Consider the following 17,831-nt stretch of genomic DNA (forward strand, 5'->3'; position numbering starts at 1 on the left):
AAGCCATCTTTGCAAGATTTTTACAAAATCGTTCTTTCTAAAAACGTAGAATAGAACGAGGAATAAATCATTTTAATGCTTCTGCTTCGTTAGGTCAAAGAAGTATAACTTCTTGCGTGCATACGTAAGTACACACACACGTTTTTATTTTTTGTTTATTATTTACTACACGGTTTCCTTTAGAACTTTCGATATAGCAAGCGATACGATAACTGCGAAAATGTTATTGGTTAAGTGTTTTACTGAAAAATGGAATGTATACTTAATTATTTTCAGATTTGTCCTGCTGTTTTCCGAACCCTGTAGTCCTAACACTTAACAATATTCATGATTTAAATTAATTTACAAAGCAGACGGTAATCACTGGTTGGTTCTGCACAGGGTTTCCTAGTGAGCCATCCAGAGCAATAATTACATTAAAGGTGCCTCTTTGTTTTAGCTATGATATATTCATTGTATAAGTTTAAAGCCATTAAGAAGCGATTAAAAGATTTAAAAGCAAAGATTAAGAGTAAAATTGTGACATTCACAGGTACCTACGATTTTTTGGACTAACAAAATAAACTTATAAATAATAGACTAATATATGACTTTTGATCTTTTAAGTTTGACGTAAGTATCTTTGTTTACCTGATCTGCGTAAAACCCTGCTGTCGCTGTTAAATTTACAGCTATACTTTCATTTAATACTTTAAATGATTGCAATAAAAAAACAAACAGGTACGAGTGCCGAGAGTATTTAATCAACATGTGATTTTTTTTTATTCATTCTTTACTTTAAACTTTGTATTACCAAGAAAAGCAGTTATTGATGACATCACCGGCCAAGCACCACAAACGGCGCCCAAGCATGGACCAGCCATATATATATTCGTGAATCGATCGGTAGTTACCATTATCAGAAAGGCTCCAAAAACGTTTGATTGATATATATATGTATAAATGAATTGCTGTTCGTTAGTCTCGCTAAAACTCGAGAACGGCTGGACCGATTTGGCAAATTTTGGTCTTAAATTATTCGTGGAAGTCCAAAGAAGGTTTGAAAGGTGAATAAATATGAAAATGCTCGGAATTACATAAAAACAACAATATTGTTTTTCTTATGATGTGTCCTGCGTCGTTCAGAAATCAAATTGAAAGAATAGTTTAAAATGAATTAGAATCTTTATATCTTTCTGTCTTTCTCAGGAGGTATACAAGGAGTACAAACATAATTTTAGCTACCTATAGATTTTAGATTATTAGTTTTAGATATTTAGTTGGTAGATTTTATGCACGATTTAATGTTTCTTAGGTCTGTGAATTGGTCGCCATCTATTTTTTATACCCCAAAATTTTAATTCTTGTATTTTTCTTTTTACTTTATATGGCAATACAACGTTTGCTGGGTCAGCTAGTAATGTATGAATAAATAATAAGTAATATTAAGTAAAACAATAAAACTAAAACACATTAAATACAATACATTACTGTACTCGTAATTTAATGTTCATATTTGTATAACATAAATAAAACTGTTAAAAGATTTCACACGAGTGTAAGCAAAGGGCAACGAAATTTGAATATTTTATAATGCGTCTAACTTTCCCTCGTAAAGGCAAGCCCTGTGATGATTACACACACAGGGTTGGATTCAAACTTTTAGGAGTCCAATAAAAACATTGGGTTCATGAAACAAATCATCGAAGAGATTAATTTTCGTAATTGGAGTTAGTTCCTGAAAAACGTTCCAAGCTACAAACATCACATTTTAAAGAATTCGTGTTTAAAGTTTAATAAATATTAGTGTATTCCGTATATGTGGATAAGGCTATGTAGTCATGAAGTCATGAAGTCATTTAAAGAGTGACAGAGGGGCTGCCATTTTTTGTCAGTCCGTTAATATGAATCACGTGACCAGTTTTGTGTTCTTAACTAAATTTCGACATGATTGTGGTTTGGAACGTTATTCTGGAATTACGTCCAATTATAGTCTTTAACTATTTATTATTAATTAACATTAACTTTCACTCACAATATAATTTTCATGAATGAAATGCAAAATTTACTAACCGTTTCTATAATATAAAGCCTCAAAGCTGATACGAATGGAAGCAAGAAAAGGATCAGCAAGAAAAGATCATCAGGAGTTTCCTTTTTAAACATGATCTTGTATTTCATGAAAAAGCCTGAAAATTCCTAAGATACGAGTATATATTATGGTTTATATATTAATGCTTGCAGACATACTGTTTAAAGAATACAATTACATTTACCGGTTAGCCAATTACCACTGTTGATTGGTGTCATTACTTCCCATTCACTGAAAACTGTTGCTTAAAATCATCGAAATTTTCTCATTCGACATCGAAAGTTTTACACTTAATGTTCTCACCGGCTTGAATGCTGCAGACTGTCTCAGACTGATTCAGTTGCCTGTTTGACTGGTAGTTGGTTGATAGTTATATATTTTGGATTTAGTTTGGATAGTTTGATTACACCAAAGTAAATTACAACTGTAGTATTTGGTATTAATGTTAATGTTTCACTAAAACAATAGTTGGTAACCATTTATCCATTTTGGCAAATAAATATAATATTTAAACAAAACGTAGGTACTATTACTATAATGTGTGTATTCGTTTTGGAACATAAATTGTTTTAATTTACATACAGTGGGTTTCATTTATGTGGAGATATTTTATTTTATGACACACAAATAATGTGGCTTTCTATTCGTAACAGAATTATCAAAGTCAGCTTAGTAGATCCAGAGATTACAGCTACAAAAAATTTACTTCTTTGACTTTTTTCAACTTTCGTAGGCAAAAGAGAAAAGAGTGGCCGTTGAGTTTCTTGTATGTTCTTCTCATAGCACTACTTTTTCAGAACATATGGTAGATTCAGTAATTTAAAGAAATATTTATAGTGACGATTCAAAAGCGTTTAGTTTAAGCCTAATTGAATAAAGTTTTTTTTTTATTGACACACTTCTTACACAAATTATCTTGCCCCAAGTTAAGCATGTATAGCCTGTGGTATGGGTTACAAGACAACGATATATTTAATACAATACACTTACTTAAACATACATAAATTCATATAAACATCCATGACTCAGAAACAAACATCCATATTCATCATATAAATCCTGGAACCTACCGGGATTCAAACCCGGGACCTCTAGCTAAGTAGGTAGGATCGCTAACCACTCGGCTATACAGGTCGTCAAAAGTTTGAACATTGACTTTAGGCAAATCTTCATAAAGACCCATTCCATCGATTGGCTTTTCCTTTCAGGTTCATACAACATACAAAGTCACAAAATTTTATTTAATATAAGTGTAGATAAAATATTTCCCGGATGAAATTCAAGGCCCCATGAATTACTAAATACGGCCCCTTGCAGCCGCGATGAAAGAACACCTCTATATTATTTTTCTGCCTCCCCGTTCATCTCTCAGAAATTGATGGATAAATATTTTTTATGGACTCGAGAGATGAATTTTCTCGTATGTTTGGAATCTTTTTTACTTTTACTTTGGGACGTTTAAGGTTTAACGAGATTAGGTTGTTTATGAGGATGAGTTCCGAGTCGGCTGGCTCTGCGATACTCAATCATGTTTTTTATTTTTCTCTTGAATAATTTTGTTTTTACGCAGATCGGATTGCGATAACATATTTTCAGGATTTTCTTTTATTAGCATAATGGTTCGGGAATCTGTATTGTTAAATTTATTTCAACAGATTTTTTAATTGAATGCACAATTTTCATCAAGTAGTTAAATAACTAATGAAAATTTGCCGAACTCGATCGTTGAAATTATAAATTTAAAGTTATATACCTTAATACTTAACTTAAGTAATAAGTTCGTACCTATTGTATGGTTTGACATCTATTATTATATGTCTGTCTGTCTGACAAAGCGAAGTATCCATCGCTACTCGGTTACACGTCATAGCCGTAACAGTAAATTAAGAATTACGTTTTTCACCATCTAAATTGTAATTTGGATATGTTGGAACATCTATTGTACAAGAATGCTAATTAATATTAAGGCGGTGATACACATGCCAGTAAATCGAGAAAGCAGCTGGCATGAGAGTTACTGGCATTTACGAGTAACTGGCACAATGCGGATACATTTGCAAGTAATACTGGCTTGCATGTTGTGCCCTTGCACGCCAGTAATACCATCGCGTATACATAGGACAGTTCGTGAGAGAACTCGTACCTATTCACGAGGGCTAAAAATGGATAACAATCGAGGTGAATTAAACAAAACCAACGTGTCAGCTACTGGCTTGCTCGTAGCTGTCGCGTCTGTTGCCAGTTTGGCAAACCCCCCGTGACACCTCCTTCAACGGGCATGCAAGTAAATCAAATGTTGTGCTAGCTACATGTATGTCAGGTACAGGCGTGCCAGTTAGCTTATACACATTACACTAGCTGGCACGTGCAAGGAACTGGTATGCTAGTGTGCAAGCTACGGACATGTGTATCCCCAGCTTTATAATATAAAAAATAAACGAATTGCCAGATAGCCTATAAAATTTATATAAAATGAACGGTTAATATAAATCTTACTGAAAAAAAAATTTAGAACTACAATCATATTTTGTATTTATATAATGTAAATATTAAAATACCATTATGTAACTAGTATAATTATTCCAATAAACGAAGAAATCGCAAGGGAGAATTTTCGAGGTATTTAAGTATTGTGTAACTGTTATTGTACGTTTTGTTTTGAACAATATATGGGAAAATATCCAATTATCGAAAGCAATAATAACTAACCTATTTTCACACAAACCCTTTGCCTAACTGTACCACTTTATAGTACAAATGGTATGATCTGTTGAGTGCAAGACTTCCGAACCTTCTGGTGCAAAATCGTTTGCTCATGGCTCTTACCAATACCTATTACGGTACAAATTTTTTGACATGAAATATTGTTATCAGTTTCAAACAGTTGTAGTATGGTATCAACTATAAATACATATTCGGTAACAGCCTATATATGTTTTCGTCTATAAACCAAATGTGGTTTTTGTTGTTATCCTTAATATTGAATAATGATTTAAGTATTCTTCTTTTATTGTATTTTGGTTTGAGCTGATGGTCTTGTTGCCAATGCTCTAAATCATAGGTTCTCAACGTGGGCGATAACGCCCCCTTGTGGGCGTTTGAGACTTTCGGGGGGGCAGAAGAAGACCCAAAGAAAATTAGGGGGCATTGAGATGGCGCAGATGGGGCGTGGGTAGATTAAAAAATATAGTCTGAAAACGCAAAAAAATAGACGAAAATACCCTAGAAAAAAACACATTCTCAAAGTGGGCGGTGAGCAAAATAAGGTTGAGAAACTATACTCTAAATAAATTAAACTCACTAAGCAGAATCTAAATTATAATAAAAAGATTGTTTCTTCTAGTGTCGATATTTTTTAAGAATCATCTTGTTGATCTTAGGATACAAAGCCAAAGTAATGGGAACATTTTGGGACAATGGGAACAATTGTCTATATATATTTATTATATTTAATATATTTTTTGCTATAATTGCCTTGCCTCTTTTTAAATCTTGCAAATTGAAGAATTCAGTAAAATCTAAGCTTATATTAAATATCTAAGTGCAACTAAATCAATATCTGCAAGAAAACAACCAACCAGGCGGAATTATTTATTAGTAATAGTTACGTTTTGGTAATAACAATACAACGATTATTACATTAGTATTGTAAAACAATATAACTGTTAACAATTCGTGGTATTAGCATTTATTAATCTATATACACTCTTACCAGAAGCAAAGAGGAAATTATTATCATTATCAAAGGTAAGCGCATTTAAGCCTTCAATTTTAGCCACTATTTCTACTCGAGATTTTGCTAGTTGCTTTTCGATGGTCACTTTGTATATACCATCTATCCACCACGCATAAACATTGTCATCTAAATCTATGACAAGTCCACGAAAATATGCATTCTTCGAAATCCAATAAGTTTCATCGCGTCTAGCTACATACAGACCATACGTACTAATAAACACAATTTCATAATCTTTATTGATAACGAAATTCTTTACTGGAATATGCTCAATAATAACATCGAAATTATCGCCTTTCTTCTTAATAATCTTTTGTTCACCAAACCTAACAAAATATACATGTCCCTTATAGAATAGACTAAGTACTGTGTCGCCTCTTGAACTATAAGGTGCTACTCTATTTGATTTTGTATCTAAAACATAAATGCCATCACTTCCACCTAAATAAACCAGGCTGTTATCTTGATCTAGAGCAAATGTACCAAAATTAAGTGTTTGATGTCCTCCAGAAATGATACTAGTATTTCTAGGGTCATCTATATTGATAAATCCAACTTTTTTGTATTCCCGATCGGTGACATTAGGTTCAAATGTGAAGAACAACGTGTTCGTTGATCGTAGGACATCCAGTTTTGTGATTACAATGCTTTCTCTGAATGGTGCTTCCAAGTCAAAGAGGTAATTAATTGTGTGGCATATCTGTTCAACTTTGTAACAATCTGTGCAGGCTTCTGGCTCATTTACTGCTTGTGAGATAACTGATGCTATTGTTATGATGACGATGACCAGCAAAACTTTATCTGAAAAAAAATATTGATCTTTTAATAATAATAATAGATAGTTGGTGATCACACCCTCACATGATGCCACATGAATGCCGTGCACGGAACGTTTTCACAAATCACAAATATAGCATTTTATCTAGCCTAAGTTGCTTGCTATAACATGAGTTATTTTCCATGGAAGTGCGTCTAAAATCGTTCGAGCCGGAACAAAAAAGAAACATAATTTAATTAGCCGTCTGGTATACCTTCAATGCTTAGATAATTTATACGCATAGATAGAGTCTCTTGCTGTTAGACAAACGATAAAAACAGGCCAGGAGTAATAATTTAATGTGCGTGACACGCTACGTCTTACACTCGCGATTGTATGGCATGTTGTTTTTTGAGGTTTTCACAGCTATCATAGTCTAGATGTATGAATGATCAAAGCTACAATACATTTATTTAAATAAAACTCAAATTCTATCACAAAAAATAGACACTATTTTTTTCTCTACAATTATAATATATAGATGTATTAAATAAGTAGGTATCATGGTAATATTACAGAACAAAATTAGCTGACACAATAGGGCTATCTATTAATTTTGGTAAGTCAATATTTTGTTCAAAGCGGCCAGTTATGATGAGCAAGTAATTGGCTAATAGGACACTTGAGCTCGACCGATGTTTACTGCTGATACACAAACACTGACATCATATAACGCATAGGGTTGTCAAATTAGGACAGCATCAAAATTTAAAATAAAATCACTGACCTGTATAAATATCACTGGATACGCTGTTCAATATGATTGATAGCAAATTTTTTGTGCCTATTTGATGTGCCACTCGCGAGCGTCCAGAGATCTAATTTTGACGTATAATACAAATGGCTGCGATACTCTGAAGTATTTTGCATTTTGAAATATTTTGATAGTTTTCCGTGTTATTTATACTTCAAGAATCAACGTAACAGAGTACACATTTTTTTTTAAATAGTTTCCCAACATCTATGGATGTTTACTGAGGTTCTCATCACAGTTTTAGTACCGCAGACTCTTGCTACATGGCCAACAGCGAATACAGAGTAATAGTACAGAAAAATCACTAAGTAACACCTTTTGAAGAAATAACTACTTTAGCTGTACGATACTAAGATTCACTTTTCGTTGCACTTAGTTGGTTATGGTGGAATCTCAATACATTGATTTATACGCACACTACGATTTGTTTTTTGAGAAGAAAGAGCAATTAAATATATTTTAAAAATGCATTATATTTATACATTATTCTCTTAGATGAACTTAATCCAAAAAAAAGTTTTTTTCTACATTAACATTTACAAGTGGGAGGCTCTATAGTTTTTTTTTAATGAAAATAAGAGAGACGAGCAGGACATTCAGCTGATGGTAATTGATACGCACTACCCATTATAATGCAGTGCCGCTCAGAATTCTTGAAAAACCCAAATATTCTGAGCGGCTCTACAATATTGCGCTCATCCCCTTGAGACATAATTCATTATGTCTCATTTGCCAAGTAATTTCACTAGCTATGGCGCCCTTCAGACAGAAACACAGTAATGTTTACACATTACTGCTTCACGGCCGAAATAGGCGCCGTTGTGGTACCCATTATCTAGCCGGCTTCCTGTGCAAAGGAGCATCCCACTGGTATATTAATTCAAGCATTGAAGCAACCCTACACAGCTGATCAATATTACAGCTGCTATCCTTCACCCATATTACGCACACGAAAGCTATCAATTAATGGTTGCTGTTAACATTATTAGTTAGGAAGGTACTTTAATAATGTTGATAGAAAACATAAGGTTAGTCGTGGACTTAGGATACACTAGCGTATATGACCTGACGAACACTGAATGTGTGCGTTAGCTGATCTAGGATAGTTACTTATGCAACTGTTGTGTAATGGGGTAAGGGGTATTAAAACACGAATGTGGGCATATAATAATAGTATCACATGTGTGTTTTAATACCTAATTATTAACAGTTGCATACAAGACTTTATCTACACCCATAATATAAATCCAAATATGCTTACTGATAACATTAAAAAAGCCAGTCCTAATAACCATTACATCATCCAAACGAGTGTTATAATGAAAACGGATGATGTAATGTTGTACTGAAATTCATTACAACACTCGTTTGGATGATGTAATATTAGGTTATTAGGACATTGGGTATTTTAATGTTGGCAAAAAGCTTACTGTTTTAGAATCTTTAATAGAGGATTTAAAGCATGGGTGTAGATAAATATACGAATAGACTACTTGCTACTCATCTATCGAATAAAAACATCATTTACCAGTAGGAGGCACCTTTGCACAGGATGCCGGCTAGTGACGCAGTAATCTGTAAGCAGTACTGTGTTTCGGTCTGAAGGACGCCGTAGCTAGTGAAATTACTGGGCGAATGAGACTTAATATCTTATGTCTCAAGGTGACGAGCGGAATTGAAGTGCCGCTCAGTATTTTTGGGCTTTTTAAGAACCCTGAGCGGCACTGCATTGTAATGGGTAGGGCTTATGAATTACCATCAGCTGAACGTCCTGCTCGTCTCGTCCCTTATTATCATAAAAAATACACATCTATCGAATAAAGACATCATTTGAGTCTCACAATACTTAAGTAGTGTTAACTAGCAGATAAGCGCCATTTAAGCTATTGGATATTTTTTATGACAATAAGGGACGAGACGAGCAGGATGACTAGTGGTAATTGACACGTTCTCCTCTTCAGACCGAAATACAGTAATGCTTCACTGCAGAAATAGGCGCTATTGTGGTACCCATAATCGGCCGGCAGCCTGTGCAAAGGAACCTCCCACTGGTAAATAATTAATGAATTATTATACAAATCAATATTTATTATTCAGTACCTCCGAATATGAAAAACTATAGGCGACCATTTGTATAGAGCAAATAACAAATTATTAATAATTTGTAGGTTACTGATTATGTTTGGTAATGCCGAATACAAAATTCAAATTATACAAATTTCAAAAAATTGCTCAACAGCTAAATTAAATGTAATTAATTAAACGTTACTTTATAAACGCTACCTAAATATAATATTGTTTATACAGCACAAAGTACAACTAATATATATATATCCACCAGACACCTACGATTGAAACAGAAACCTGAAATAGCTTCTCTACGATAAAAACACGAGCAAAGTAAATATTTTCTATCAATTCCACACGTAGAGTGGAACACTCAAATATTGACTGATATAACGAAATTCTATATAAACAAAGCTGTGAGCTCGTAGCACAATGGATACCTAGGACAAACACTGGATTTTATCCATTTACTTGATATTTTTATATTGTTAATGCTTAGAACTGTGCGCAGGGGAACTTACCCCATACCATTAACGCGATGCTAAGCTAATGCTTACGATACAAAATGTAATGCGAGCGAAAGATATCGAATCTCATCGTTTGCATTACATTTTTGTACCTCGAGTTGTAAAGTTTGTGTCAGTGGCGTACTGTGCCTTGGCGGTGCCCCGTATAAAAAATTGCTTGGGGGCCCTTATGAAGGGTAAAGATTTCTCACAAAAGAAAATAAAATGCATAAAATTATTAGAAATATTCGAATGAATAAATATTCATCATAATTATCTATCTGTTACTTTTTCCAAAATTTTTACAAACAATTCAAATTAAATGTACATTCTCCTTACGCAAGCAGCAAACGTTTTTATTAATTTTTCCTTACACAACGCGGGGCCCCTGTGGCCCGGGGGCCCGTATAATTGGTACGGCAGATACGGCGGTAGCTACGCCCCTGTATATTTTGTAAAGCGACTTTATTACAGTTCAGTGCAGCCCTGTTTCACTGCGACCAATGTGATCTATTGTGATCAGCCACTATTAACTTAATTTTTTTCTTTTCATATATCATATTACATATTTTGCAGTGACGTGGCGTATCTCAATTGGTTAAAGAATTGGACTTCCCAAAGAGATGTTTCATTTACGAATTAAAGCAACAAATTCAGAGACAATGTGTTACACTAGCAGCTATACCCTAACGTGATCTGCCTTTACGTCCCATTTTAAGTTTTTGTTTTTTGAATCAGTACAGTGGATTATTGACCTTATTTCCAGCTCTAGAATCTACTATACAAGGAGACACAGAATGTTGGTTAGATGGGCACTATTTGTATTTCTGATACTAAGATCTCATATCTGAGGTGACAACGACAATGGCAGTACCTCTCAATAATTAACCCGTAACTATTAAGTCTGGAGATAGCTCAAAGAGGTAATCTAAATTTTATGCTATATAAGCCTATCTCTATACCCCTATACCCTACTAACCTACTTTACTCAGGCAAATTCTAATGGGCCGGCAACTATTCATTCTTTGGATTATTTGAAGAAAACACAAAGAACACACACCATCCTACCACTCAATGCGACTATTCTTGCACGACGCTGCACCGAAGTATGTGCTATAACGAAATGTTAAACTGCCCTCGCGAAACGTCAGTATGATGCTCTCTCCTCTAAGTTTTACAATAAAATTCATGAGAAGAATTTTATCTATACCCTAAGCAATTTTGAGGTTGAAAATAAAATCACCGACTATCTTAAGCAATACCTACATAAATATACGCACGCACAAACATACAAACACACACACGACACACATACACACACACAGAGACACATTTATTTACATTTAATTTTATTCTGTTATAATTATGTTTCATTAATTTTTCGAGATCTTAAATTGCCGAGCAATCACTGAACCCGAAGATACAGTTTTAACTAGTTTCGAGGACAGGGGTGCACCATTTTTGATCTCACTTCGAAACCGTTTTTGTAATTCATTAATATTAACACAAGAAAACATATATACTTAACTAGTATATGATATAATAATAAACATAGTAAATTTAAGTTAAATGCAGTGAGTGTGAAGATATAAAAATAAAGTATTTGTACGAGTATTTCGGTTTTTAAGAATGCTGTGCGGCACTAAATTGCAATGCACAGTAATACCTATTAATTTAACTGACTTAACTTTTAACAGCGATTAAAAAAATTAAAATAACTTATAATAAAATATATTATCCATTATACGAATATTAAGTTAATTAACATTTTTAATTGGAAATGTTCAGATTTAATAAATATAATTCTACTGTAGTATTACGAATTAAACTTATGTTACAGAGAAAATATCAAACATGTTAATGTTCAAAATTATGTTTTAAATTTTATTAAAAAATGTCCATTATATTTTATTATTATTAATGCTTGCCTTTTCTTTATCTACCGTTTCATTGCAATGTTTATTTGATAGTATTTTTTTATAATCATACTCGTTGGCTTTTATGTTTTGTGAGATCTTGTCAAAAATGTATAGATATAAATAATACACAGATTTGGCTTAGGCATATTTCAACGCGTGAAAAGAAGTCTTAAAAAGTATTACTACACTGTCATGAAACACAGAAGCTGCACATAACAAGGATATACAGGACAAGGCTACAAGACGTCCCAAAACACTGAAACATGTCCCAATTTGATTCCTTGTGTAACGTCGAGTCTCTCAAATTCCCTCAAGGATCGGTCATATTATTCGGCTTCTAGTCCCGGCATTCGTACTTTGAAACAATCCTTAGAAATCAAATGATATTTTACAGGTTTCTAATTAAATTAACAATACTATTAGATTTATTATCTATGTTCTTATTGACATATTATTTAACTAGCTGACCCGACAGACGTTGTTCTGTTCATAATAAAAAAACTCTTGCGGGTGGAATTTCGTAGAATCTGTTTTCAGAGTAGATCAGGAAGTTCAGCTGATGGTAATTGATACGCCCTGCCCATTAAGATGCAGTGCCGCTCAGTATTCTTGAGAAACCCAAAAATTCTGAGCGGCACTACGATTGCGCTCGTCACCTTGAGACATAAGATGTGAAGTCTCATTTGCCCAGTAATTTCACTAGCTACGGCGCCCTTCAGACCGAAACACAGAAATGTTAACACATTACTGCTTCATGGCAGAAATAGGCACCGTTGTAGTACCCACAATCTAGCCGGCATCCGGTGCAAAGAAGCCTCTCACTGTTAAGAATTCTAGCCTAACAAGCTAACCAATACTCGGCGAAAGGAATAATCCAACCAAATTTCAAGTCTCTAGGCCATATGGTTCCAGAGATAACGTGATGAGACAACATATAGGTGGAAATCTCTCATATATATAATTATAAGCCATTTATTCCAGAATACTTATCTTACAAACAAATGTTTGCAAATTAAAGTTCTTAAAATCTAGTGTTACTTTTAATTTAACGCTCAACACGACACACATATAAATCAGTTTTAGTTTAAGATAATTTAATATAAGGTGTTACTATCATTCTGATTTTTGTAACATATTATTATACATCGATAGTTATTTAATCCAATATCACACACCCAGGTACCTATTAGATTACCGCTGTCCATTATCTCTAGTAACAAGCGTAATAGACGAACTCTGTGTGAGAGTGATATAACTGTCTTTACACAAAAACCTAGGTGTGAGAGAGACACGCAATAGATTGACTGTGAAACCATTTCTAAGCAATTTAGTGTCCATTAGTCTCCTGTCAAATTGGACCGCGTTTTAATTGTAGTGTTTTAACGGATATTAAATAAAAAAATATAATGGTTTCGTGTTCTATATTACATTGTGTTGTTATATACAGTAACAAAAATACGCAAACATTTCACAGGTAAATACAGATTCATCTATACTACTTTCGTGATGTTTATTTTCGTAGATTATTCACTAAAATATTGGGAATAACATTTTAAATGTACGCAGTAATCACTCTATTTTTTCAAGATTTATTAAAATATTTATTAGATAATAAAATATACTACGATACGTGAATATAACGCCGTTTATTATTTGTCATAGGTATTGGCTTAAAGCAAAATAGTACACTTCACTAACTCACTAATACATCTGTAACTAACACACATGAACATTTTAAATTTATTTATTGAATTAGGCGTTACTTTACGGAAATCCATAATTATACAGATGACTTAAGTCAATATTTAAAGTGTCGTGCCAGATTTTGGCGAGACAGCACGTCCTGAGGATGCCTCGTGTAGAGGCGAAACACGTGTCGAATTATTTTAAAAACAAATATTGGCGGAATTAACAGTAAAGAAGACTTAAATCAATTGTATTTTAAATTTAGTCTCGCCGTAATGAGGAGAGTGTTTGTCTATTACTTTAGTATACTAAGTAAATACTTAGGGAACCCAAAGGTGTTCAGTACTAATATAATAACAAAAACAAAATAGTTTAAGTATCCATTTTCTTTAAAATCAATTCATTTATTTGGTTTTGCTGAAAGTTACAGGCAATCTCGGATTACCCCAGCGATTTACCCTGTGAAGGTTGTAGCGATTATATTATTGAAAGTTAAAACTTTTAGGAGGTGATCTTACACTACACATTAAGTTATTAGTTAAATACTAAGGAGCTCGTTCCAAGCGTGGCTGACTTTTTCAGACTTTTCAATAAAAATCGGTTACAGTAATATTAAATTTGCTTTCCATTTCTATCTCGTAGTATATTGTAAGTCTATGGTTTAATTAGTATTTAAGGCTCCATTCATTTTAATAAGGAACTTCATTTAACACTTTAAAAAAAACTTTTTAATTTACTTTCAAAAATATACCACTTTAAAAGCTGTATTTTAATCATTTCCTTGCATCCATTCATGAATAAATGATCCTATACTAAATATGCTTTACTCTTTATTTATATGCAGAATCCGTAAAAATCAAAAACCAATGTCGCACACAGTTCAAAACACTCAAAACATATCATTTAATATCAAAATCTGTATTGGCAGCCCTACAGGTTAACACCAGATTAATATTTAAAAAGTTCAACTTATCGATCACAGCTAGACTTGAAACGAATATATTATTACTGACATCCCTGCAAAAAAATCAAATAAAGTTGCGTATTTTCTTAGCAGCTTATTTTATGCAGTGGGTGATAAATCTGCGATTTTTGATAAATGTACAAATATTTAAATAAATAACAAAAAACACTACTAACCATTGTTTCGCACCATTTTCCTACATTGTCACGAGCGTTGGATTCAATAGACTGTTTTTATGTGGTGTCACCATCACAATAGACAAAGCTGTTATGTGGTCACACTATGTAATTCCATTAGGGAGCGTTTGTGGGTGTTTAGTATTTGGCAACAGTACTTCGCACACATACTGCTTAGTACTAGCTCAGATGTTATTACTATGTAGTTAGAAAGATTAGAGAGACATTTATGAAAATTTAATATACGTTCACAAAAATCGTCACCTTTTTGCTCTTAATAGTGATTTTCATTATTATAACACTAGAAATAAGGAATTCTAGTAGGCTTCATCAGATACATAATAGCTTTAAGGGTAAATGTATACACTTCTATAATAAAGTCCCAGCCACTGTTCAGGCATTATCTATAAATAAATTTAAATGTTTTATAAAAAAATGGCTCTGTCGTAAATCCTATCCTATAACTCCACTGCTGAGTATCCAAATGATCGGACAGCCTGGGACTAGATTGTGATTATTTTATAGCAATAGAAATGATTGTACAATATTGTATATTTTATTGAAAAGAGCGCAAAAAAAGAATGCTGGGAGAGTTTCTTGCGCCGCTTCTTCTATCTCAGAGCGCCATTTGTTTCCGAAGCGGTAGTACCTAGTATCTATTAGTTATTAGAAATGACATCAAAAAGAATTCTAAAGGAATCAATTTTGAGAAAATAAATGCCTTTTTATGCCTTTTATGAAACGATAGAGTTACATACATCGAACAATAATTCTGATACGTAATAATGTTTTTTCGTATAAATTTGCGTTTGCATATTATTGAGATGACTTTTTGAAGTTATAGTTCTTTTGGCGCGATGAAGAAAAATTATAAGAGTGATTTTTTACGATGCGCGCGCACAACGACACCTGAATTCTACATCGTGAAGTTAGTTCTAGCTGGCACGAAAATCGATAACTATGTTCAAGATGTATATTCTAGTATTTTTTATATTTAGAACACGTGTTTCGTAACAGTACAATTAAACAGTGTGAATAAATAAATATTAATTTGGTGTTTTTATTAAATCAATTTCATATACGACGGTGATAGTATTTACTAATAATTTATTAGTATATCTATATATATATTGAATATCAGTGATAAAACTGATTTGAATAAACTGTTTTAAGTGCATTTATAGATTATAGGGTTAATTGTCGGTATGTATAATTTATTTACATCGTTAATTAAAAGTTATTACATCTATATATATATATAAATGAATTGCTGTTTGTTAGTCTCGCTAAAACTCGAGAACGGCTGGACCGATTTGGCTAATTTTGGTCTTGAATTATTTATGGAAGTCCAGAGAAGGTTTAAAAGGTGAATAATTATATGAAAATGCTGCCAAATTAAATAAAAACAACAAATTTGTTTTTCTTTTGATATGTCCATACATAATTTCTATGAGAGAACTTATTGACGCACGGTTTGACAGTTCTGCTGTGAAACAATTTCATTACGACAGCAGGGTGCATATTTTACGAAGTAATTTTTGATGTTATGATATATTATTGACAAATTCATATAGAAGCATTATTTTATTTATTATATACAGAACAACGTCTGTCGGGTCAGATAGTATTTATCTAAAAAATATTTTTTTTTTCGTTTTGTTGTATTTCTGGTACTTATATTAAAAAAAAATTATGTATAATTAAAAAAATAATAATTTTCTATACTTATTTATATTATTCTATATTATTTACCTTAAATGCTGAGTGTTCATACTATCTTTCATCTTAACTATGTGTTAAAATTAAATTTATTTTTCCATACGCCAAAGAAGTAAAACTTCTAACGCGTGTACACACACTCTTTTTTGATAATATAGAAAGGGTGTTTTTTATAAAACTTGAAAAAAGAGATTGGATTTTTTTTAATAATCCCTTTTTGTTGCAGATCTGATTTTATGGCAATCATCAATTCCATCTAACGCTTATTTTAAACTTTACTTGAAAACTAAAAATCACAATCCTTACTATTGTAAATAGTTGTTAATTACCCTGTGAATGCAGCATTTCCACCACCCGAATGAGAATTACTTAATTTTAAAATTAAGGTTTCCCAATGGATTTTGAATATATTTGTATTAGCAGGCTATCAACTGTAAAGTAGATCCTGTAGATGAAGCCACAACCTGAGAGTTGAACAAAGCAAACAGAATTTTATAAGAAGGTCATAACGGTACTCGAACGGTCAGCTCAGTTAGAGCACCGGCACGGAACGCCGGAGGTCGTGGGTTCAAATCCCGCATCGTTCATAAAATTTTGGTTTTCAAATTTTATTTGTGTATATTTGTATTGTCCCAATATAGGTAATTCATATTTCCACACTGGGTTTGATTAAGAAAGAAAAATAATTTGCTTACTCATTTTACTGTAAGTCTTTACAGATTAATAGTAATTACTTTAATCTAGTTTAATTTCTAATTCACCATATAAGGCATTTATTAATAACTTAAAGTCGTTTTTATATTTATTTTATTTATTTAATGAGTACAACCACATTACACATAGTATCCTTACAAACTAGTCTTATTTATTACAGGGTATTGTGTCGGGTATGTATAACAATTACGGTGTACATACCTTTGCCAAATAACTGATGATGAGATGATAATAATACTTAATGATTTTCAATTTTTAAATAATTAGTAACAATAATATAACTAAATTGTATTCATTAATTTATATTATTAATTTGTGGTGCTAGGATCAATTAATAAAGGCGCATGCACACCGAAACCAATTCCTGACAACATAAAACTTATCAATAATTGAACATCTGGTTTAGCGTGAAGTGGCATCTACGGTCGATATATTTACTTAGCAAGTAACACTGTTGCTATTCTTTTGAACATGACATTAATGGTATCATTTATATACAGGATGGCCGAGAAGTTGACGTCCAAAGCCAACATTTGAAAGCCTCGTGGTGATTAGTATCCGAATCACCCCTTTGTATGTTCTACGAATTTGTGTAGTTTAGGAGATAATATTTTTTCCCCTTTTATCCGCTTTTTTCACCTAATTGTGGTTTAGTTTATTTTTTTGAGCACTTTTAGTTAATTTTAATGTTGATAATTATTA

General features: G+C 32.6%; 1 protein-coding gene across 1 annotated transcript; it reads right to left on the reverse strand.

The window, feature by feature from the left end:
* Positions 1-5,649: 5,649 nt before the first annotated feature.
* On the reverse strand, positions 5,650-14,801 carry LOC126970864 (ommochrome-binding protein-like). Its single transcript, XM_050817013.1, has 2 exons — positions 14,697-14,801; positions 5,650-6,608 (listed from the first exon to the last, which is right to left on the reverse strand). The coding sequence occupies exons 1-2, from the start codon at positions 14,710-14,712 to the stop codon at positions 5,737-5,739; spliced, it is 888 nt and encodes a 295-aa protein (XP_050672970.1). The 5' UTR covers positions 14,713-14,801; the 3' UTR covers positions 5,650-5,736.
* Positions 14,802-17,831: the final 3,030 nt, after the last annotated feature.

The sequence above is a fragment of the Leptidea sinapis genome, chromosome 22 (genome assembly GCF_905404315.1).
Source record: "Leptidea sinapis chromosome 22, ilLepSina1.1, whole genome shotgun sequence".
Classification (NCBI taxonomy): Eukaryota; Metazoa; Arthropoda; class Insecta; order Lepidoptera; family Pieridae; genus Leptidea; species Leptidea sinapis.